A 24,215-nucleotide genomic window follows, 5' to 3' on the forward strand; every position below is an offset into this window, starting at 1 on the left:
GTAACTTGTGCCGTCATTAAAAACTCACACACTTGAAATGATAGCTTTAGTCAAGCACAATTAAAACAAAGATGGTTTTATTCTTGTATCATGTGTTTTTTTTATTGGTTGGATGCTGTGTTTAATTACTCTGATGTGTATGATAGTTGCATAATGTCTATATGTAAATATAAATATATGTATATACAATATATATATACATATGTATATATACTTATGTGTGTGTGTATGTATATATATATATATACATATATATATAACAGACATATTTGAATTGTGACATTTTAATTATATTGAAGATATCTCTAACTGGACAAATGTACAGTCAAAACTTAACTAATACTTTTTAAATATAGCCAACAATCTATTACTTGAATACATCTATTACCAAGTTAAAAATAAATATTGTCAACTTTCATTTTAACTGAGTCAAATTTAAATCCCATTTTGACCATAAACTATATTTATTCATTTTTTGTTTTGGTTTTATTTTATTGTTATTTTGCCCATTGATTCATTTACACGTGTGGGTGGGGGAAAGTACTTTGGATTACAATCCAACAATTCTTAAAATATCTGCATAACATCTTTGCATTTAAAATGGTCACATGGTTTTCTGTCACGACGTAACTGCTGTCATCACAGTGATGTTGTGTAAATAGCGTTAATTCGTTCGTTGTCTGCACATAAGCGTGCGTGTCACACTCAAACACTCTTTATTTTGACTGGATTTGAGGAAGCGTCTTTCATAAGCGCACTCTCTGCCACGGATAAAGTGACAGCGGACACCATGACGTCACCGCGGGAAGCAGTGAACTAAAACAATAAAGCTCTCCTCTCCTGCTCCGAGTCACACACCGACCCGTCACCCACGGCAGCGCCTCACCCTCGCACGCAACACTCGGGCTGACAGACGCCATCAGGACGCGGCGTAGTTTGTCGTCTCTCCGTCGCTTATCTTTGCGCAAACGGTTCACTGACGCTCCAGCCCCGGTGCACGACATCAGCAGCAGCGGCAGAGGAAGAGGAGGAGACGAAGCTTAACAGCAGATATTAGTGTTGTTTATTTAGTCCCGACGACAACAGAGGGAGGAAAGCATGTCCGCTCAGCCCGGTGAGGAGCTCACCTCGGAGGGGAAGTGGTTCGGCGACGACTACGAGAGGAACGGCCTGTTTGGAAACACGACAACGAGCCGGTTCAACGAGGCGCCGCGGGGCCGCGAGGCGGCGGCGACGGCGGCGGAAGACCTGGCTCAACAATTCCATCCTTTTCAGGAGGAACACGGGAAAAGGCCTGGCGTTACTATGGAAACTGCATCCACAGGTAAAGTGGGCACTTGTCGCAAATAACTCTGTGTATGTGCCGGTGTGTGTGTGAGAGAGAGCCTCAGTGGGGTTAAATAAATAATCCCATCTTAACAACAACCAAAAACCTGACATAAACACAGACACAGATGAAGCACCTGATGGAGCTTAAGCACAGGCAAACTTGTGGTTTCAAATGAAAACAGTGTCTTCACATAATAGGAAGTTGTCACAACAACAATGATGATGATTCATCATCACAGGTTTAACCTCTGACCTCCAGTTATTTAGTCCATTTGGCAGCCTGATGAGGCTTCAGTTACTTGTGTGTGGCTCACTTGCATAATCTGCTGTACAATAGTGTTTAAATGAAAATATAACCAGGTTAAAGACGTCAACCCCTGTAAACGGGCTGGATGATATGGATATGACATTTTCAAATCAGTTGATATTGACAGTTAGGTTCAGGAAATCTTTTGTCCCCACAGTGGCTGTTGATCTGTCCCCCGACACACACCCAAACAATGGGCAGGTTGCAATTCACAGAGCAATATTTATTTATTTATTCGATTTATCCATTTTTTTGTTTTACACTGGTCTGTTTTTTTATATTTACATGTCTGCTGGACAATGTGAATTTCCCCCATGGGGATCAATAAAGTAGCTATCTTTCTATAATTATGATAATATGAAAAATGTCATTTCATGTCAATTATAGAGTCTGCTCTTTGGTTAAAGTTAAAGAAACTTGTGAAAGTATGGTATTTAAACACAAAAACACCCCAGTAACACAGAATTATTTCACACATCTGGAGTAAAAACCAACAATAAAAAAACAATATTTTCACACACATTGAGATTAAAAATGTATTTTTCAAGTGTGTCCTTGGCTAGAGTTGCAAAAGGCAAAAAGTTGGAAACTTTCCATGGGAAACAACAGGAATAAATAAAAGTTACAAACAAAAAAAAAAACAAACAAACATTGTAGCAGAATCTTGCCTAAAACTATCAGAGTTGACATGAATACAGTCGAGTATAATATGCTGTTCCTCAAACACAGGGACAGAGCACAAACACCACTTACTGCAGGGCTACTGGGGCCACGCCCCCGACATGCAGCGTGCATCCCTCCACCATCACATGCACAAAGAGTTCAGCTACTTTTCTGAGCCCATAACACAGATACAGACTGTTGAAGATTTATTTGACATATTGAACGGGACTTTTTTTGGGGGGAGGGCAAAGAAAGCTGCACTCATTTTACATTTTTAATCAAGACTTTTTTTCATTTTCCATTTTGAAGAAGGGGGAGCTGTAAGAAATGTACTAGTCAACATTCATGGTTTTGTTGTTCAGTGAAAGAATTAAGAATTCATAAGGTTCTACTTACAAAGTAAATCTAAAAAAACCAAAAACATGTATCCTTTTGCATCAATGTCTGCTTATGACAAAACAAAATGTTTAAATTTATCTTGGTATATGACCCGGTTTCTTTAAATTATCCCAAATTTCCCAAAGTAAAGTTTCAATGGAAAGTTTCCTGTAAATAAATAATCCCAGTTTAATAACAACAAACGATGTTGTAAACACAGACACAGATGAAGCACCTGATGGAGCTTAAACGCAGAGGTTTGTCCAGAGTTTCCATGGAAAGTTTCTGGAAAGTTTCCTAGACATTTTCCACCCCTTTGCAACCCTATAGTCCTGGCCCTGGACAGGCAGAAGTTACACCGTTACAAACAAGTACAACAAGGTTGCAGACAAACAGTCAGCAATAATCAAATGTGCAAATTTCAGTATATGCTGTATGTACACAATATAAATCATAAAACCTCACAGAATCATAAAAAAAACAACATTGTCCAACATTCTCCTAAAAATGCCTGTTCTTATTTGTTTACATAACCTGGATTTAAATAATTTAAACTAGAGAAAGCACTCAGAGAGTCCAAACCTCTGCCAACAGTGCTCACTTTCCTGTGGCGTCGGTCCATAAAAGCTTTGATCGTTTCTCACTTGGGTTATATATTCTCCATGCGCTATTTTGAAATACGTTGCTCACAAAACGACAAACCAACGAGGCCGAAAACACCAATTATTCATAAAGTTCACAAAATCAGACAACACGTCGCGAGTCCTGAAGTGAGTAACTGGGCATCTCCCTGCGTCCCGTTTTAGTCCCATTCTTATTTTTACATTACTGGCTGCTGGAGTGGCTTTTGTGGAAACACCACGCAGACCTCAGTCTCCGTCACTCTCCTCAGCTCAGCTCAGCTCAGCTCAGGCTGCTATTTTTATATCCTGAAGAAACAGGACTCACTTTCGCTTGGCGAGCAAAACAAGAGTCATCTGCGCTCTCATTCATGAATTCACTGAAAAATTTATGGGATAATGTTAAAAAAAAAAGAAAAAAGGGCCTGGCAGGGGGCAACACCTACTTTCATCTTTGCTTCTCAGACATTTTCTGATTTTGCTTGTCCTAAATATAAAAAAGACAACATCAGTCTTTGAGTTATACAGTGTGGAAGTTTCTTATTGCCGTGACGACCGCTGAAGTAAAGTTCTCGTTGGGGAACAGTACAGATCTCATCACGTCGCTCAAGCCACAGTGGACATTTTCCTCATGACCAGACATGTTATTGTCTCCTCTCATCTGTGTCAAACCCAGTCTCTCCATGCAACCCTCCTCTGTCGCACACTTCTCGGTTATTGCTGGCTGATGATCATAAAATAAACAACTGCAGTGCAGAACTTTGAAATGCAATAAATGGAGCTTATATTTTGGTCTGAAAAATAGAAAAATGATGATTAGTGTTTCCCAAACCTGGAAAAGATGATGTCTTCCCCTTGACTCTCTCTCTCTATCTCTCTCTCTCTCAAGATTCCTGTACTGCACACAGAAAATTATTAATTTTATGACAAAATAGATGAGACTACAGAGTATTGACTTTAAAAAAAAAAGAGCCAACGTAAAGTTACAAAAACAAATTTTGCTCCAATGAAGAAAAAAGAAACCCTGGTCGTTCATCAGTCTGACAGGATAAACACTTCTCGCCTCCGCCCGCCCCTGTGCTACTGGTTTATACAGTTGCAAGAAAAAGTATGTGAACCCTGAGAAATGATCTGGATTTCTGCATAAATTGGTCATAAAATGGGATCTGATTTTCATCTAAGTCAAAACAATAGACAAACACAGTCTTCTTAAACTAATACCTCACAAACTATTATAGTTTTGGGGGCATGGGATAGCAGTCAAAACTCAATTGGCGGAAAAATAAGAATAACAACTAGGAGTGCACGCAGTCATGATAGGGCCCTCGCGTCCACCACGCAAGTGTCCCCCACACAATCGGGGAGAGCAGCAGTTCCCTGACCTCACTGTCTCCCTCACTCAACAGTCTTCACTTTTATTCGTAACAGACCAATAATAACGTATACGCGTTATTATCCTAGGGCACTTCCTGTTTGGTGGCGAGTGGTCGAAATTCACCAAACGTGACCACATGCTTGTAAACATGAAATCACCAAAGGTGAAGCACTGCATCTTTAAGAGAAGAGGACGAACTGTGGAAAACTATCTCCACAAGATGTCTCGGATTGCCTCTCTAAGTAATCGACCCGTGTCCGTCCTGAATCTCGTTCTCAACAGCGATCTGCCCACAGGACCCCAGTAATGCTGATTTCAGATGGATTAAGTTACCGCAGAACCTTCGCCTCGGATCACACACACACTACAGGACAGTCGGGCCCCTCTTCTGTGTTCACCGGGTTCTCACTCTGTGGAGGTTTCAAGAAAGGGACGCTGCATCATGCTCTCGTTTGACAGCACAGCTTGGCAGAATAGCCCTTTTCTAACGGTCACATCATCACATCCTGTCAAAGTGCATCAGCCTCATGTGAGCAATGCTGTCTCCTACAGTCCAGTGTCTGAGAGCGGGGATTAGACATTTCAGCGTATCATCAGTGACAGAGATGACACAGCATATGTTGGGGCTGGGCCTGTTCCATGACTCTCAGACAGAGAAAGCACTTAGTGGACTCTGCTGGACTCTTTAAAAGCAGCACAGTGCATTGGTGCCTTTAGCTGATGAGAGCTCCTGTTTTTCCCGGGGGGGGGAGGGGGGGTCTTTTCAGACATGATGATAAAGATGCAAGATAATAGAGCGGAGGGAGGAAACGGGGTAATGGTGGTGAGGAGGTGGAGGGGGTGGGCTTAATGGAGAAAGAGGCGATGCTGCGATGAGCAGTTCACATGGTCAGCCTGCCAAGGACAAACTGGAAACACAAAGGAGTGTCCTTTCCTTCCAAGACGCTCTCGGCTCATATTTTTTGCAGGGGTCTGCAGCAGCGAGGTTAACGGATACTAACAAAATAACGAAAAGTACAATTGAGAATGAATTTTCATTCATTCAAAATAAAGTGGTTTTAATCTGTTTTTTGTTGGGACGTAAGGCTCTGCAAGTTAAACATAACACTCGTTATGTAGTTTATTGGGTTGAGTTGGTTTATCTAAGTGAATCAAACCTCTCGTCTTTTATTGGGTTTATTGTATCGTATTTCCTCAGATTGAGCTCCTGAGACTCCTGGCTCACAAACAATGTGATTTTAAAAACTCAAAGTCAAAACTAATGAAAAATCCAAAATTACTATAACCCTGGTCTGCAGGTGATGTGCTGATGTGTATATCAGTGTATCTTATAAATACTGAATGTGTCTGCTTTCCATGGTGGTTTGAACCTGAGTTACCATCTTGTTTGTCTTGCTCAGTCTTGAGGACCAATTAGCCGCTGCCATAGAATAAACAGAATGAACAGGTCACTGCAGGGCCCTCAAGGCTCCACCACGGTGGACAATAACAATGCGTTACCGCCATCAACGTGTCATGACATCATCGTTTCGCGCAGCCCCCTTTATATGAAAAAGCACATGACATGCGATACGTGGTTTTTAACGATTTTCTTTCCACAGTGCAGCTCTGTAGCGTGAGGGTATATGGAGTAAGTAATCCCCGAGCAGACTACTGCAAAACTGCTCCTGGGATTAGAGCTGCTATCAGGAAATGTACTTACAATCAGCCTCTCCATTTTTGTTAACACTTTACACAACAGCACAGCAACGATATGTTAATAAAATATGGCAAAAAAAACATCTTATTTCTAGTAACTTTTTTGGTAATTATCAGTTTTGCTTGGAAATTGGACACTGTATATAGTCTTTAACCCTTAGAACACTGAGCATTTAGGCTGCTTTTTTCCATTACTATGTAAATAACTACAGCTAGAAAAACTAAAAGCTGTAAGATATAGTGTCTTATATCCTTTTTTCTGCACAACCTATCAGCAACTAAAAACACACCTGAGCAAAAAGTTCTCAAAATGTATACAATTGGTGCAATTCGGATATTCGTCACAGTTCACTTGGCTCATTTCTATGAATAAAACTAAAACATTAAACGGTCAAAAATACAAGACGGATTGACTTCACCTTCTACTGAAGAAGACCTGAAACTCGTGATTAACATTTACTGACATTATAAAAGAGTATATAGAGTTTTTTTTGCAACCAGAGGAGTTGAAACCAAATTCTGTCAGAAAGCAATCCATTTCATTTAAAAAAAAAGTAAAACTTAAACCGCCTTTTCCACAACATGGTCCAGCACGGCTCGACTCTCTCCACACAGTTTGGTTGGTTTTTCCATCAGAGTATAGTTCCTCCTCAACGTGAAACTGCCGTGACTTTGTGTTATACGCGACACACACTGACTAGTGACTTGTACAGCAGCTTGTTTCTGATGTACTGAATCATTAGTTCATTAATTAGATTAGTTCAGTACGAGTTTGAGGACCATGTAGTGGACAGCTTCCAGACACCCTGTCTGGATCCTTCCACAATCCACATCCTCTCCACTCAATTGTAAAGCTCTATCCAAGCAAGATGATCAATGCAGTGGCAGACAGGTACACTGCATATATATATACATATATATACATATATATATATATATATACATATATATACACATATATATACACATATATATATATATATATATATATATATATATATATATATACATATATATATATATATATACATATATATATATGTATATGTGTATATATATATATATATATATATATATATATATATGTATACACACATATGTACACATACACATACACATATATACACATACCACAATCAGAATGGGAACAGATTAGCTTTTTATATATGAACTTTCTTGTTTAGATTGATTTGTTTGACAAAAGACACCGGAACATTTGTGCAGTCAGCCTTCAGTGATTCTTTTTTTTTTTTTTAAAGAATGGTAGATACGCTGATGATTCTTAGAGCAATTGTCTATGATCAATGCAGCTCAGTGCAGTTGTTGTTCATCTTTCAGCACAGCCATTCCTCCCATCGACCCCTGCTCGTAGTTTCGCTGTAGCTCAGCTCTCAGACGCCGCCTTTACCGACATGAAAGTGCGATTGTTAGCGACGCACATTCATGCGTTTGTTGAACCGAGGATATCGTAATCGACACAGTAACAACAAAGAAAATTTAAACGAAAAAGAGGCCAGAGCTTTTAAATACAGAGACAATTAAGACTTCACACTGTGACAGATAAAGGTAAGAGACATGAAATATTGATTTAATAATATACCACCTCTGTGTGAAATTGGTTCAGTTCTTCTTGTACAGAGGTAGAGAAAAGTAAATACTGAAAATGATTTGACTTAAATTGACATTTGTGTCTTTTGACATACTTTACACATTATATTTCAGGGTAAATGAAACACTCTATCCATCTGCCACCACCTGTATAAATGCTGCTAGACTAGATAGGTTCATCTAATCCATATAATTTGACATCTTTTAATCACGTGATAATTTGTTCATTTATTTTTTCTATATTATGTAAATGTTTGCACTGGATAACCTGCACTTTTTTTTTTTTACTTTTTTCTGCACATTGCCATATTATACTATAATAGTATAATAAAACTATTTGGTTGTTGTTTGTAGGGCCAAATTGAGTGTCCAGGCTTAAAAAGTAAAAAAAAAAACAAAGCGATTTAGTTATGTGGATCCCAATAAGGGGGCGGAGTCAGGAGCCATCTGAGTTAAGGCAAGATTTAAGGAGTTTAAGGACACCTTTTTATTTCAGGACACTGTACATGAAAATCACAGAACATTGCGCTAAGTTTAAAATGACCTAAAGGGATCATCCTGAGAAATTGTGTCATACAAGTTTACAGGAGAAATAGGAAAAGAAGTGCATCTTACCAAGGATGTTGATCACAGTCATCGACATCTGCAAGAGAAAGACATTTCACTGATCAGGGTTAATTATCTGTGCCAAAATAAAAGCACATCAACTACTGATAGTAGCAGTTACAGCCCAATATGCACAACTGTTATACTCTCAAATGATATATTCATTCAATACCATTTATTTTATACTGAAAGAGTGTGCCAATGGGAATTTGCATGTTGAATTGATAGCGAATGATAATTATTTTTTAAAAAGAAAAGCAGCAGCATATTATTTATGTCAAAGGCACAGATGACTTTGAAACAAGAGAGCACAGTCACGTCTTGACGGATTGGTTTCCCCCGAGGTCACGGAGCGAAAGAGGACTCCTGAAAGGCAACACCACAGCGCATAGGGTCAGACGAAGATGTTACAGTGCGTGCGGTCACTGAGCTGTACATGTACTTTATTTTAACAAGTGCTCATCTTATTGGAATTATTGGCATCACAGATTTAAGGAGATTTGGTGGAGGTCAAGCGTGTACTGTGGACTCCAAAGAAATCACAAAGGAAACACTGTGACATAAAGATGAGGAAGCAAAGCTTTTTGAGAGAAATAGTTCATTCTATTCCATTTTTAATAATTGCAGTGGATCTCAGAGTGTGTTTGAGGAGGAAAAGCCCTGCTGCACACTGAGAAACAAGAGCAACCCTTTTGAAAACAGCTTTTACTTTTTTTTGCCATTGTCTGTGTTCACATGTTTTTGTCTTTGTCCCTGTAATCAGGAGCTCAGGCCTCAGCACAGACCTGTCATGCCGTGTTAGTTTCAAAGCTACACTGTGTCTGTACTGAGGGCAATTGCAGGCGCTGCTCCTTTCCAGTGCAGACTTTATTTATGTAACCGCATCATATTTTCAGCGATACGATGAAGTTGTTGAAGCCAAAGTGTGAGTGGAGAATTCCTCTTGTTGTCACATCCAATCTCATACGAGTGCAGCGGAGCGTTTGCTTCAGCCTGGTGGGGTTTGCTTTTTCCAGCATCTGGGTGCCACAGTGCACCACATCAGTGGAATCACAGTGACCTCGGCATGAGCCCACTGACTTTTACAAGTATCTAAAGGTTCTTTATTTGGTACTGATAAAAAAAAAAGCTTCCCAACCACTTAAAAGTGTTAGTGATGCCATACGCACTAGGGCTGAGTATTTCTTACAACTTCATGATATGATACATAATGCACTTATTTCAAATAATGACTGTTAAACACAGATTTTAGTAGAGGTAGGGCAAAAGATCTGCATCATGGATCCAATGAAAAGCAGGCAGTGTTCTATTTTGCTAGTTAAAGCTAACATAACAGTATCTTGAACAGCCACCAGAGGGCGACTCTGCTGGTTGCAAAGCGAAACTAGTCTATGGGAAAATGAGCTTCTACTTCTCACTTGATTTAAAATGTCATCAGTAAACAGTACATTTTCCTAAGGAGTTAATGATCTCAAAATCGCTGGTTTCGGGTCTTCAATTGAACAATTTGTGAATTATGATCCATTTAGAGTAATGATTATGCTGAGAATCTCTTCAAGGGACACCATTAAAATACAATACTGTATAAAGTACAGTGGTATAAATAAGCCGAGCAAAGGCGGGACTTATGGTCAGGAACAGAAAACTGAAATCGTTTACCAGAAAGGAACCAGTGCTGGGAAGTCATACATGGCGAAGAGCAATCTGGGGGGTAAAAGGAGTGAGTGGGAGTCTGGGCTGATTGCTGGTGATGAGGAGCAGGTGTGTTCACAGGTGGGCTGAGTTGCCTGATGAGGTGGGCGTGGCTAGTGAAGCAGCGACAGAGAGAATGAAAAAGTGCAGAGTGGGAACAATGAATGGACTGTGACAAGTGTAACTAAATTGGATTAAGATGGAGCGAGAGACGAGGTGACTCCAGAGGCCGCTGCACATGGGATGCGATTTTCTTTCGTGCAAATGTATTTGTACGCCACGTAATTTCACCGTGTGAACAGTAGAACAAACAGTTTATATGTTTATTATTTATGCACATGGCCTGAACTGTGTTTTTGTGTAGAGTGGGCAGACAGAGACCGAGGGTGTGTGTGTGTGTGTGTGTGTGTTGACACAGAGATCAACTCTGTTCAGTTTGTAGTGGCTCCGAGTGCTTCCCACATCTGCACTGCGTGTGTTAGATTATGATGGTGTTGCCAGGGTGACTGCTGATGGGAACTGTGCGATGATAGTAGACTAAGAGGATTATACAGTGGTTTAGCGGTTCATCAAGGGCATTCATGTCATTGAGCTGAACTGGGCTCAATGGCCTGTCTGTCTGTTTTGCACACTACTGAACTGAGTAGTTTATTGAAAGTCTATAACGGTCTAAGGCGGTGGATAAGGGGACAAGATATCCATGCCAAGAACATTTGCTTCTGAGCAAGGACGAAGAAAAACCCCAACGTCCAGACACTGGTGGTGACCTGCTGAGACTATATTTGTACTGTGATTTTTGCCCTTGCACCAGAGTACGATGCTGTTGAATGTGTGCGGCAGCAGTAGGAAGAACAGCAGAAGCAAAAGGGCAGCCGAGCCTGTCAGAGGAAGCAAGAGGGACAGGATGTCCTGATGTGTTGGGTGTTCAGTCGGTCTGCATCCTCCGTGGCTAACCCTAAGGCCGCTATTTTAAATCTCCACCCCGTTTATACAGCCCGGCAGCTGGGACCGGTCTATTTATAGCACCACCGCTGCCCTGGGAGACGCAGGGCCAAAGAGTGGGAGACGTGGGTCAAAATGATTGGATCAGGCATCAGAAAAAGAAATAAAGTAAACACTGGTACATTAATGTGTCACTAAGCTCAAACAAAATGCATCGTCATGCAAACAGAAAATTGTGTTATTGACAGTTAATGGTTGTGATGGAGTTGGAGAGATTAGATGCTAACCGGCACGTTAAAGTGTATTCTCCACGTTCAACGTCTCACATGTTTGTTTTCATGATTACTCGCAGGATTAGTGGCTGCGGAGCAGAGATGAGCCCACAGGCAGCTCTTTGCTGGCCTGATTGAGGACAAACTCTGGCTGTGGCACTGTGTTTTTGTAGGGGGTCAGAACAATCTCTCTTTGTTTAAAAGCGGGTACAAGTAGCCCTCTGTTACTTCTGCCTCACTGATCTGCACAGCCAGGCACACAATGTGACTGTCACAGTGACACTGCACCTCTTCCCAGCAGCCGCTAAGCCTCATTTCAGCTGGATTCATTTTATTTATTAAACCGCACAGGTTCAGGCTGATTTGATTTGTCTGTGTGGCTCAGGCTGTTGCCATTTGTCCCTTAATGAGTGCATCTATTCTCACTAACTTTAACATCTTTCTCTCTTCGCAGATGACCTCATGTCTGGCCTGTTCAGGAAGCCCATGAACGACGATGTTGACGTGTACACTTCCCTGCTGTCTGATCAAACTTTCACATCGAGCCGGGAAGTCTCGTACTTGTCAGAAGACTCGAAGCCGTTCGAGTCCTCTGTCGGCTCCTCTGCCCTGAACAACTCCAGCAACACCTACAGCTTCAGTTCCACCACCACGGTGACCTCTGACCTGGTTGACTACATGCCAAAGTCTCTGCTGGGATCAGATAAGACGGAGTCGTACAACTACATGGACATCAGCCATGGAGATGAGAGCCGCGATGAACACCAAGTGCCTCTGCACAGTCTGGTGGAGACGACCCCTCCCGGTGGTGACCTGCTGGGAAGCTACATGGACAAGTACCCTGGAAGAGATGAGGAAGATGAAGACGAAGAGGAAGAAGAGAACCTCGGTCCAGCACTGGACTCCCACTCTTTCCCATACGTGGAGGAGCCTTCTGATGAAGAACTGTCAGACTACCGCTCCTACCGAAACCTGGGTGGCACCCCCCAAACTGCCAGTCCAGTGAAGATAACTTTGACGGAGTCTCATCCTCCAGCTGAGCCCCAGCAGCCGCCGCAGCTTCCTCCTCCAGCCAGCGCGGCGGAGCGTGAAAACGTCCTGAGTGTGGGCTTGCAGGGGGTTCCCACTGTCACACTGTCAGAGCCAGAGGACGACAGCCCAGCGTCCACTCCCAATGCTTCGCCCACACGTAGGCACAGCACACACACACGACAAGGACAGTTACGATAGATAACCATTAAAATGTTATTAAGCCACAAGGATTTTTGCTGCTTATGAACATAAAACTGCTGTGTTTTTATGATGTTGTGATTTTCTCTCCATTTTCGTGGGCAGAAAAAGAATTCCCGTCCCAGGATGTGATGAAGACTGACGCTGTGAAGTCCTCAGCTTCCAACAGCAGTCCAGGCACCAACGCTGCCAACAGGGAGCACAATGGCAGCAGTGCAGAGTCTGGAGATTCGGAGATTGAGCTGGTGTCTGAGGAGCCTCCCAAAGCTGCCAGTAACCCATTTGCCCAGCCACCTAAGGGCAAGGGTGCTTTCAACCAGCCTAACAACCCTTTTGACAACCCTCCAGTCACCAAGGGTGGTTTGGGCCTGGCTGGCAACCACGCTCCGCCCACAGCCTACAGCATTCTACGGGAGGAGCGAGAGGCCGAGCTCGACAGTGATCTCTTCATTGAGTCTGCGTCAGAGGAGAGCCCAAAGAAAGAGCAGGGCTTCAGTGCCCCCAAACCGGGAGTCAGCCCTCCCTCTCCCCTGCTGTCCAGCGCCGTTCCTCCCCACAGCACCGCTGACACTCTGCCAGCAGAGTCCCTGATCACAGAAAAGGTCAAGACCCCAGCGAAGACAGAGGAGGAGCGCCCCAGCAAGCCCAAGCCCCCCACTGCCACAGTGCCCCCCGAGGTGCGAGTGGAGAAGCCCCAACCTGACGACGTGCTTAAGCACCCTGAAGTTAAAGGAGACACGGGCATCAAACCTGCGGCACTGATGTTTGTGGGAGGCGTCAAACAAAAAGGTTGGTTCTGTAAATCCCAGAGACACACAGTTCTCCTCTGCCCAAAAACATATAATTACTACATATTTATGTAAATATGAGATTTCACAAAACATATGTGATCTTTTCACTCTCACATGTTGTGGCTTTCCAGAAACAGTGCTGTGATCTTGAGGAACAGGTAGTGTTCTCCCTGCAGATGACGTGTTTCTGCCTCAGAAATTGCATGTGCATTTTCTTGATTGACAGCACACTTCTAAAATGACTAACATGCTGCTTTGTGGTTGTTTACTCCCTGGTGTTTACCTGGCTGGTGTGCTGCTGTTGCATTGTGTTGTTGACGAGGTTGGGATGTCGGGATGTTCCACTGCTGAGCGGCGTTAACTCTGTGAGGGTGGGAAGCGTCTGCTCCGGCTTTCTTGGTGTCTGATTCCCCCTGGTGGTGTGTTTGAGAACAAAATGGCGAGTTAAAGATGAATGCAGCATCAATGGCAGTGCATGACAACTGAAACTTAACAGCTATACCATATTAATTGATAACACATCGAGCTGTAACATTTCAAATATTAATGGTAGACATTTCTTCCAACATCATGTAACATTCTGTGATTTATATAAGACAAGAGAGCCAGTTAATGTTACCTAAGCTGCACATTTGATGCCGTCATCACAATTGTGTTGACTTCTAATGCCTGTTCTCTCTAAACTTGTAAATAGTGCCTTTTATATAATCGCATGATTTCAGAACTGGGGCACACTCCCACTCAGGAATGTTGAATGGGTGATTCCCTGGTTCCTGTGTGGCCTTCAGACACAAAAGCATCCTGTATATGACAAAGATTACGGATGATACGTTGAACATGATGTGAAAATTATGTTTCTGATACACAGAAGTCAGTTTTACAGTATATAAAGCTGGTTTGATTTAATATTAGTTGAAAAAGGCTCCTTGTTTTGTTCACTCTGGGTCAGAAGATTCTGGAAATGCCCAGAAAGCAGGTCATGTATGTCTATTCTCCGACACTAGATGGCGCAGTGCATCTTTGGCATTGAGAGGTTCAATCTGTGAACACTTCCACACCAGTTGCCATAGCAACAGTGATGGCTGTGCCTGTACAGTATAGTGTTAATAGAATCAGGGTTTTTTTGGGTTGTTTTTTTGGCATTTCAGCATGTGGAGTCTCTGCTGAGCAGAAGGTGTGAGGTGTGGCTGTCTGCAGGGGGGTGGGGACAGATTATTCTCACAGCTTTGAAGTGACGCAATTATGCTCTTCGCTGTGCTGACACCACAGTGACTGTGCGGTTTCTTCCTCTTTTTTTTTCAATTAGCTTGTAAACATCCTTTTTCTTTTTACAGTCACCTTCATTTGCCTTACAAATACATTCCAGCGGGAATCATAAAGCACGGACACATCTTGGCGGCTCTAAACAGGGGAGCATTGTGCTGTAAAGCACAGTCTCACTGGCTATGAATTATTAAGGCTCAAGCACTTTGCCTATTCAATTATCTGCCATCATAGTGGAAACAGCTATTTGAATCTCTGGCCCCCAACGCGTACACTCTGTACAAATAAAGAATTGGATATTTGCCATATTATTTGGTCTCAGTGAATCGAGCTAAAGTCACCTTTCAGGAAACACAGCCGTCGCTTCCCGTGAGGTGTGAAACATGGCATCGGGCTTTTATTTTTAAGTGTGGGTGTTCTAGATTACATCAAATATAAATATTGCTCTGTTTATAGCACTGAAAGGCATGCTGGAAAGTACCTGTTGGTCTGTGAAGGAAAAACACTGTTCGATGTGGCAAATAAAGGAAAACATTAACTAAATGGGCCCCAGTTATTATCTATCTATCTATCTATCTATCTATCTATCTATCTATCTGTCTGTGTATCCTTATAGGAATAAATTAATTTATTATTTACGAATTTTTTTCACATGTACAGTAGACGGACTGACTAGGAAACCTGATTTCGGACAGCAGAGGTTCAGTGGGTCATCGATCCCTGACTGAGCTATAGTCTGAATCCACCTAACCCCAAGTTGCTCCAGGCAGCCACTGTATACGTGTGTGAATGGGTATGAGAATGAGATTTATGTGTGATAGACAGGACTAGCTCTGTATATAGATGGGTTGAATGGGTGAACAGTAAAGCTGTAGCGTCATAAGTGTTTAAATAGAGAACGGAGTCTCAAACTCAAATGAGCCAATGAGCATCCAGTCTGGACAAGGAGCCAGTCAAGAGGAACATTATATTGGATATTTTTATATAAGTAAAGGTGTTTGTTCTGATATTGAATGATGTATAGTTAGTGATACATACTCATCATCCAATATGAATCAATAAATGACAAAAAAAATTAAATCACAGATTAATTAAACGATAACTGTCATTAAAACACTAAACAAGCTTATACATCATTTAATGTTGAATATTTAGTATAATAAAATTTATTAGTTATAGAAATACTATGTCACCTGGGCCACACGGTTGGGGTGTGGGTTTTTCCTCCCACAGTCCAAAAACATGCAATATGGGGATTAGTTCAATTGGACACTCTGAATTGACTGTAGGAGTGACAGTGAATGGTTGTCTGTCTCTATATGGGGCCCTGTGATGGACTGGCGGTCTGTCCAGGCAGGGTGTGACCCCGCCTATCGCCCTATGTCAGTTGAGGATGGATTGATTATGTCACCTTGCTCGGTGTTTAGGAAGGAGGCCACGGGTCATGATTTCATTACGTCATTAAGTGGTGAGCCACATATTTTAGTCCTCTTATCTCGAACATTCCAAAACCTTGGTATGTGAAGAACATTATTCTTAATATACAACGTTAGGGCACCGTCTGTAATTTCCCTTGTGTGTATGTGACAGTGCCTCCACCTGCTTTGGTGTCTCATCGAAGCCTCTGTGTGATAACACCCCCACCACTCCCATCCACTATTACATGTTTGTTGTGAGCCTCTGTCTGGGCTTTTATTGTGAAAGCCTGTGCACCTTCTACCCTTTCAAGATCAAGGCTTCAACCCCCGACATATAAACACCCGCCTTCTTAGCCCCCTACGTTCTTAATTATTGTATGCATGGTTTGCTGCAGCAGCAACTGTGTGGTGTTTACAATTTGACAACCCACCCACCCCCCTAGCACACACACACACACACACACGCATATATATATACAGTCTCCCTGCTGCTCCTGTTCCACCCAGCGCTGCTCCCCCAGCATCAGTCTGTGTGCTCCGCGAGCTGGCAGCACCTTGGAAACCATTCCTCCATCCCTCCCTCCCTCCCTTTCCTCCCTCTCTTGTCATCGCAGCCTCTCACCCGCGTCCCTTTCCGACCATTCATGCCTTGCTGGGATGAGTGACTGAGTCGTCGGCTGCCGAAGAGGGAGACAAAGAAGAAAACGGAGGGCGACCACAAAGAGAAAGACAGACAGACACAGAGAGAGAGACAGAGAGAGCAGGGACATAACTGATCACCAGCATGCAGGCCACGGCAGACGTGACTAAGAAGGAAAGCTCCTGGAGCGGCTGGAAGGGCCAGGGTACTGATGTTACTCATCAATTGTCTGAGTGCTGTTGCTGTGAGAGATGAACCCTTACCTCTGCATGTAGATTACATGTCTCTGCATGTAGCTTAGACATTAACTAGTCTTGAATGTGTGTGGTTATTGTGCGTTTTTCATTTGCTATATAACTGCATTTGTCGGTGTCACCTCTCCTCACACAGACACGCCCTTATGACAGGATCCTTTCTGCTGCGCGTGTGTGTGTGTGTGTGCGTGTGCTACTGCTGGTGGTGGTGGCTGTGATTGTAAAAAAAACCAAAAAACAACAACTTTAAAACAGAGCAGCATTGCTAAGAGCCGTCCATTTTGGGTACACGTTAATATGTCTGTCGGGATGTGGAGCAAAGCGTGTTCACTGTTGTCGCCCTCCCCTCTTTGCCGCCGTGCGACAGACACAGACGGTCGTTATGTGGCATACGCTCGGCTGTTCTGTGTAACGAAGCGGCCGGAGCATCCGTACCGACAGACGTTCTCCATGGAAACCAGGCCACACCCATTCTGATTACATCAGTCCCTCAGTCTCCTCGGCTGCCATGGCACCTTGCAGAGACTGGGCCAGAAAAAAGAAAAGTATCCTCCATCTGTTTCCATAGCATGGAGCGTTCATAGAAAAGAGAAAATGGCGTCCCTTCCTCTTCACTACTCGTGCTTTATTCGTCTCAGCAGAAAATTGGAACAGATTGAACAATGTCACATTTTTCATTCGTCATTATCCACTGAATTGGAGTCTGAGCCTGTGTAATACGATAGCTCAACTAAAATGGCATCAGATGGAGCTGAGACAGGATGATTCTTGAAAGTTTGTGCATCACCCTGAAGCTGATATAGGCATTTTATTTTGGTTTAGTCATTCTCCTCACACCCACAGTGCTGAGTCACTGCCACAGGACGACTCGTGAATTATCGGCATTGTTGCGACAGTTTAAGGCATGACATGCTTGTTTTGATTTGACATTGTTTTGATTCACATTTATTCAAGGGGACACATACGGCAGCTGCCAGTCGGATTTCTAATTCAGAAAGTCGTGTTGCTACTGATTAAATGACATTTAGAGAGTCATAATTCATGAGGTGATATACAGTAAAGGGGAGGTGTTGAAAACATTACCTGGTGTGGTTGAATGTGTATGAAGCCCCTGCTTTTGCCTGAGACGTATCTGTTCTTCAAATCTGGGAGATGTTCATTCTTCAGCTGCATCTGTCTGTAACAGAGAAGTCAAAACAGTTGTCTTAATGATACCATTAACACACCCGTGTTTTGTAAGGTTGTCATGGACACACACACGTTTGTGTGAGACTGCTGGGTAGCACATTTCCCTTCACATGTTTGCACATCCTGGCTGATGGCGTCTTTGAGGCCACATGGATGTCTTCAGTGATTTAATTAGGTCAGGCTAAACTAGTTTCATGACAGAAAAGTAGGGAGGGGGGCATATTATTGTCACTGGTGTAAATGGTTTGCTCTGGTTTCTTTTTGCTCTGCGCTCTGAATCAAACATCTTACATGACACAGAACTGTCATCCATGATGCTGTGCATGTAGCTTTTGTCAAAAAAGTTAACAGGTTTTCTATATCTGGTGCATAAGAATATTAGGTTATCACTCTAATGACCAGGCCTTGATGTCATACTGTATTTTAATGAAATTCACAGTATTATTGTTTTAAACCAAGACCTCTACGATAACTGACAGGTCTTATGTTCAACCTGCCATCGCCCCTTTTGTGCTCCACAATAAAGGGAGTGGCTGATCTTCACATGTGCACAGGCACACATTACGTGCTGCTGATTCCCCCAGATTCTAAATAAAAATAATTCAATCCCTCTGTTCCCAAAGGGAAGCTGTTCACCCGGCCCCTCCCTCCCCCCCCCTCTCTCCCCCCTCTCGGGCCCCTCCTTTCCTCCTTGCATCCCTTCTCTCCCAGTGAGCTGTGGGGAGAAAATGGAGCAGGGTAACCATGGTAACTGCATCAGGCAGGTGCTCGGCAGATCCTTGCCACCAAAGCATTTTTCAGGGAGCAGTAGAATACAACCACAGATGTGTGTACATACATATATATGTGTGTACATACACACATACATATATATTATATATAATATATATGTTCACATCATCTGCAGCTGCTGGATTATGATGTAATCCTTTCACAAAATAAATACACTGGATTAATCTTCTGTGCTTGACTGTCTAGTGTCAGCCTGAGTATAACAGGTCTCAGAGAGAGAGAGAGAAAAAAAAGAGCGTTTGTGTGCTGGATTGTAATGTGGCTCTTTGGCAACCGCACCCCACAGACGCTCCCCACCCCCCTCCTCCTCCCGTCCCTCGGTCTTCCATGCTGATTTGCTGGCGTGGTTTTGGCCCCTCCCCTCCTGTGCAGGGGGACTCCCCCTTCACTGCTCTCCTTTTGTCCGTGGATAAAGCAGCTGCCTCTTTCCCTGTTCAACCATGGGAGCCGCAGGTCAGTACATGCTTCTACTGCACTATTGCTAAAGCTTTTCGGGGGCCGCCACGCACCGCGTGCAGCACGGCCACTGTTGCAGGTCAACACGTGTGTGTCGTGTCGACGCGTCTTGTGCTGTAACTGCTGTTTTATGTGCTACTGGTGTCCGACTGTGCAAGTGTGTGAGAGCATCTCCAGTCAAATCCAGTGGCCACATGAACAGTTTGTCAGTGTTGGCAGGAGCAGTTGTTTCTGTGGGGAATGGTGCATGCACAGCAGCTGAGGCATATTGTTCTGATTGAGTGGTGTGTTTTTGATTAGAGCGTCTACTGGGTGTTGGTAGAATAAAGACAGACAGTACAGATGTTATTTTCACCGTAACAGTAAATGTGGAGCAAGATTCACTCAGGCACAGTAACCTTTATGGCCTCCCAGGTTTAGACTGTCTTTTTGGCATCCATAGATGCCTTTTAGTGGAGGGTAAAGATGGCCGTCATCACTATGCTGCTCACAGCTCCACAGCTAAAATTAGAGCAAGCGGGCAGGCGGACAGCTCAGAGTGGAAGAGTAAGTCATCCAAAAGACTTGAGCAGTGATTCTCTTTCCCTCACGAGCAAAGAACTTAACATAAAGGCTCCGCTTCTGCTCGCCCCCCTTCACGACGTGAAGGACTTTGAGGTGTCGGCAGCAACAGATGACTGGCTGGACCTTGGTGGAGCTGCAGTGGTGCAGCTGGTTCAGCAGAGGTGAAACAAGCAGCCAACAGTTCTCATGGTAACGGGCCCTCGTTTCCGGCTGACACAGACAGAGGAGAAGGCCGAGCTGTAACGGTACACTGGTGTAATCGTCGCTGATCATTCATGTTTAAAATTGTAAGTGGCTTTGAATTTCAGACTCGACCAAACAAAGACGACAAAGAGTAAATGTCAGACGAGACAGAAAATGCTGCAGCAACCTGTGCTGTGTGTTGGTGCTGTATGTTTCAAAGTACAGCAGGTGATTCAGGGGAATCAGATTCTGTACTGATGCATCGTCATCCCTCATCAAGTGACCACACAACAGCTTGTCCGCGCCAGGTCACATTGAACCATTATCTATGAACTGCTGCTGCCTTCACAGAGCTACGGGTCAATCATTAATTCTCTCCTGTATACTGTAGCGTCAGTGTAACATGCCTGTTTTTGAATGTGCAGCATGTTTGCATTTGTATGAGACCAGACCAGGTGCTACTTTGGTTAAGTACACACCAGATGTAAATATGAGGCCTCACAATAAGGCAACACAGACTGTGGGCCTCATTCAAGTATGATCTTCTGCAAAGTTCAATCTCTACATATACACACACGTGATTAAAGAAAATCTTCAGTTGGGTACAGTCAGATCCACAGCCACATCTAACCTAAAGAAAAGCTGGTTTAACGCAGGATCACATGACTGCCACAGATCTCTGAGGATTTTGACTTGTGAACAGCTTCCAGTTTTGACCCAAATATGTGGTGTATAGGCCGCCGCAGCAGCAGCAGCAGCAACCTTCTAATTTACTTCTTAAAGGAAATGGTCGTGGATGTCTGGGAAGTCAGGTGGTGGGGTCCTAATCCTGTTCTGTCCTTCGATCCCCCTCAGCGATTGACCTGCTCTACTGGAGGAATGTGAAACAGTCAGGGGCTGTGTTCAGCAGCGTGCTTCTGCTGCTCTTCTCCCTGACCCAGTTCAGTGTGGTCAGCGTCGGAGCCTACTTAGCCCTGGCAGCCCTCTCTGCCACCATCAGCTTCCGGATCTACAAGTCTGTGCTGCAGGCTGTGCAGAAGACCGATGAGGGACATCCTTTCAAGTGAGTGAAACAGGTCCATGAATGTGGTTGCTGTACATTCAGATGTCTTGCATCAGTCTAAGACCGTTTCTGTCACCGGTTAATAGATCCTACTTGGAGATTGAAATCGCTCTATCCCAGGACCAGATTAGCAAATATGCTGACAAAATCCTGCTGTACTCAAACACCTGTATGAAGGAACTTCGCAGGCTGTTCCTCGTGCAAGATCTGGTCGATTCCTTGAAGGTTTGCCTCACGTTCTCACATCAATGAGTTGCACATACATTTGATCGATCACAAACTCTGTATGAGATGGAATATGTTGTGTCCGTTAACAGTTTGCTGTTCTGATGTGGCTGCTGACCTACGTGGGTGCGCTGTTCAACGGCCTGACACTGCTCATCCTAGGTGAGGTCATCCTGACTTTTTATCTACACCGTTCGATGTCCAAACACCTTTTTGTTGTGTAAAACACTCAGGAGACTTGATGAAAACAGTGCACATAAAAGCATGAGAGTGATTGAGAGGGGCTAAAACCACTATATTCATTATTTATTCGACACGTTTACTTCACAACTGAAACAAAACTTTGTACGTTGTATTGTAAATGACAGATAGATAAGTGCAGGGGTTGAGGGCCACATTTTTCCCACTTAAATATTTTAAACATTACTCTTCCCGTGTCTCTACAGCTGTGGTCTCCATGTTCACCATGCCTGTGGTCTATGAGAAACATCAGGTATGAGTCACAACTACCACAAAAGCACTAACCTCAAAATCTACTATGGTAAATGTGGTGTGTACATGTATTTACATGTCCTTCTCTTTTTTTTCCTTCTTCAGGCACAGATTGATCAGTATGTGGGATTAATACGGACCCAGGTCAACTCTGTGGTGGGAAAGTGAGTGTTTGTCATTTTTGTTACACTTTTTGGAAGTGAAAAATAAGCATGGAAACTGCTAAGACACACTTGACCAAAGCAAATGAACTCTTGACCTCTTGTGAAGCTGCCCAGTGACCTCAATGTCAAACTGTTCTGCTTTGGACAGCTGTGTGCAACTTAAAAAATATGTGGAACAGGGTTTTACTGTGAGAGCATTTCTGTTTTTACCTTGCTGCCTTGTATGCCAGGTTCAATCAACCAAAAAAACATGCTACAGGTGTCGCTCAGTTTAGAAGGTTTAACTATTTTATTTAGTGACTGGTTTATGGAGTCAAACTGGCTTTGCTGTTGGTTCCGGATTCAACCAATACAAGTAGATTTTCAGCATAAGACTAAAGCCTCTCCCACACTAGCAGATAATTGGCCAGATTCCGGTCCCGATGGTGGGTGCTCCGGATTTTAGGCTGATTTGAGCAGATCATCTGATCAGATATTTATAACTGAACATTGATTGCAGAACCCCGTAATAACCAATGAGCTGACCCAGCTAATGAATGTTGCATACTTTTGTTTAGAATCGTAACTTGTACAGGCTAAGCTGATTCTGAGTTTTTTTGCACAAAACAGCTACTAACTGTCTGTTTATGTTCTGAAGTCACGTTAAAACACATGAGTTTCTGTGAGATCACAAATCCCCGAAATTGTGTGTCGTGACTGGATTGTCTGGTCTGTTTTCTCAGAAGTAAAACATTGGGAGAGGCTTTAGGCATCCTTCTTGTTCTCAATACTACTCTCCAAAGACGTGGCGACATTGACGCAGTTAACGTGACATTTAAATGTCTATGCTTGTTGCTCCCTTACCCTAATCTGTCAGGGAACTACGGTGTACTCCTTTATTGTTTTTGGTTTATGTAGTAAGCTTCTGCTTCAAAAAAAACACTCTGGTTTGTCTGGAGGTAGAAGATGGAGGCATCTGTAAAGCATGGCCTCAAGTACATAAAGGTTTAATACTAAGGCTACACAAAACAAATTCATAAACGGTTATACACTTGGCATACTTATTTCTATCTTTTGACAGTAAACTCTCAAGTTGCACATGTGAAAATAACGTTTCTTTGTCCTGCACAGGATCCAGGCAAAGATACCCGGGGCTAAGAGGAAGGAGGAGTAGAGCGGTCTGTCTCACCGTGAAGCTGACAGTCCAGTTCAGCTCAGAGTCAGGCAGCGCGCTCACTGTTGAAGGGCCTGGTTGTCACCTGTGGGGCGTAGTGCTGTGTCATCTTGGTGTTTCTCTAAAAACGCATCCACTGGAGAAGCCTTCACACTCTGTCTATAGCAGTCTTAACACAAAACACACAACATCACACATACAATAACCTTGTTTCTAGGTAGACAAGTACACAATTGAAAAACAAAAAAGAGTAACTCACTTTTTTTGTGTTGCTTATTATGGAAGTGCATGCCGTCGAGCCTTGGGTAAATAATATTTGATATCTTTTGTGCAGTTTTTAAATGATGCTACATCTTTGCTTTGCAGTGCGTACCGCAAAACTGTACGGTTTGGCACAAAAAAAGCTAAATGCCCACAGACATGCTTTGCTGCCAATGTTGAATACTGCTTCATGTTTCTGAGTCAGTACTTGGGGCTTCTCAGTATATGTCAATATAAATATCAAAAATGATTTTCCTTTTGGTGTTTTAAAGCAAAAAAATAATAATTTAACAGTATGCGTCTTAGATGTGGTAATTGTAGGGTTATTGCTTTTGTATAACCATAAGGAAAAATACACACACACTCATGTTTTAGGTACTGTTGTATGACTACTATGAAGACAAGGAGTATCTGGTGATATTTAGCTTGTTTGAATTAACTGTCCAACTTTGTACTATGTTCAAATACCCTGTAGTTCTTTAGACCCTGGACTCTTTAACTATTTGCACATACACTATGTATTTAATTACAGGAATAAGAGAAAAAAAATAAATGTCCCTTGATGTATAACATCTCCTCAGACCACAT

General features: G+C 43.0%; 1 protein-coding gene across 3 annotated transcripts; it reads left to right on the forward strand.

Moving 5' to 3' along the window:
• Nucleotides 1-800: 800 nt before the first annotated feature.
• Nucleotides 801-24,199, forward strand: rtn1a (reticulon 1a). 3 transcript variants are annotated; one of them, XM_044048218.1, is made up of 9 exons: nt 801-1,324; nt 11,945-12,679; nt 12,826-13,509; nt 21,125-21,332; nt 21,419-21,557; nt 21,650-21,719; nt 22,004-22,050; nt 22,155-22,213; nt 23,324-24,199. In XM_044048218.1, exons 1-9 carry the CDS (start codon nt 1,099-1,101, stop codon nt 23,364-23,366), a joined length of 2,211 nt encoding a protein of 736 aa, XP_043904153.1. In that variant the 5' UTR covers nt 801-1,098; the 3' UTR covers nt 23,367-24,199. The 3 variants fall into 3 exon arrangements, with proteins under 3 accessions (XP_043904153.1, XP_043904154.1, XP_043904155.1); XM_044048219.1 differs by lacking the exons at nt 801-1,324; nt 11,945-12,679; nt 12,826-13,509 and adding an exon at nt 16,728-17,037; XM_044048220.1 differs by lacking the exons at nt 801-1,324; nt 11,945-12,679; nt 12,826-13,509 and adding an exon at nt 19,458-19,519.
• The last annotated feature ends 16 nt before the right edge of the window (nt 24,200-24,215 follow it).

Source organism: Solea senegalensis, linkage group LG16, assembly GCF_019176455.1.
Source record: "Solea senegalensis isolate Sse05_10M linkage group LG16, IFAPA_SoseM_1, whole genome shotgun sequence".
NCBI classification, from domain to species: domain Eukaryota; kingdom Metazoa; phylum Chordata; class Actinopteri; order Pleuronectiformes; family Soleidae; genus Solea; species Solea senegalensis.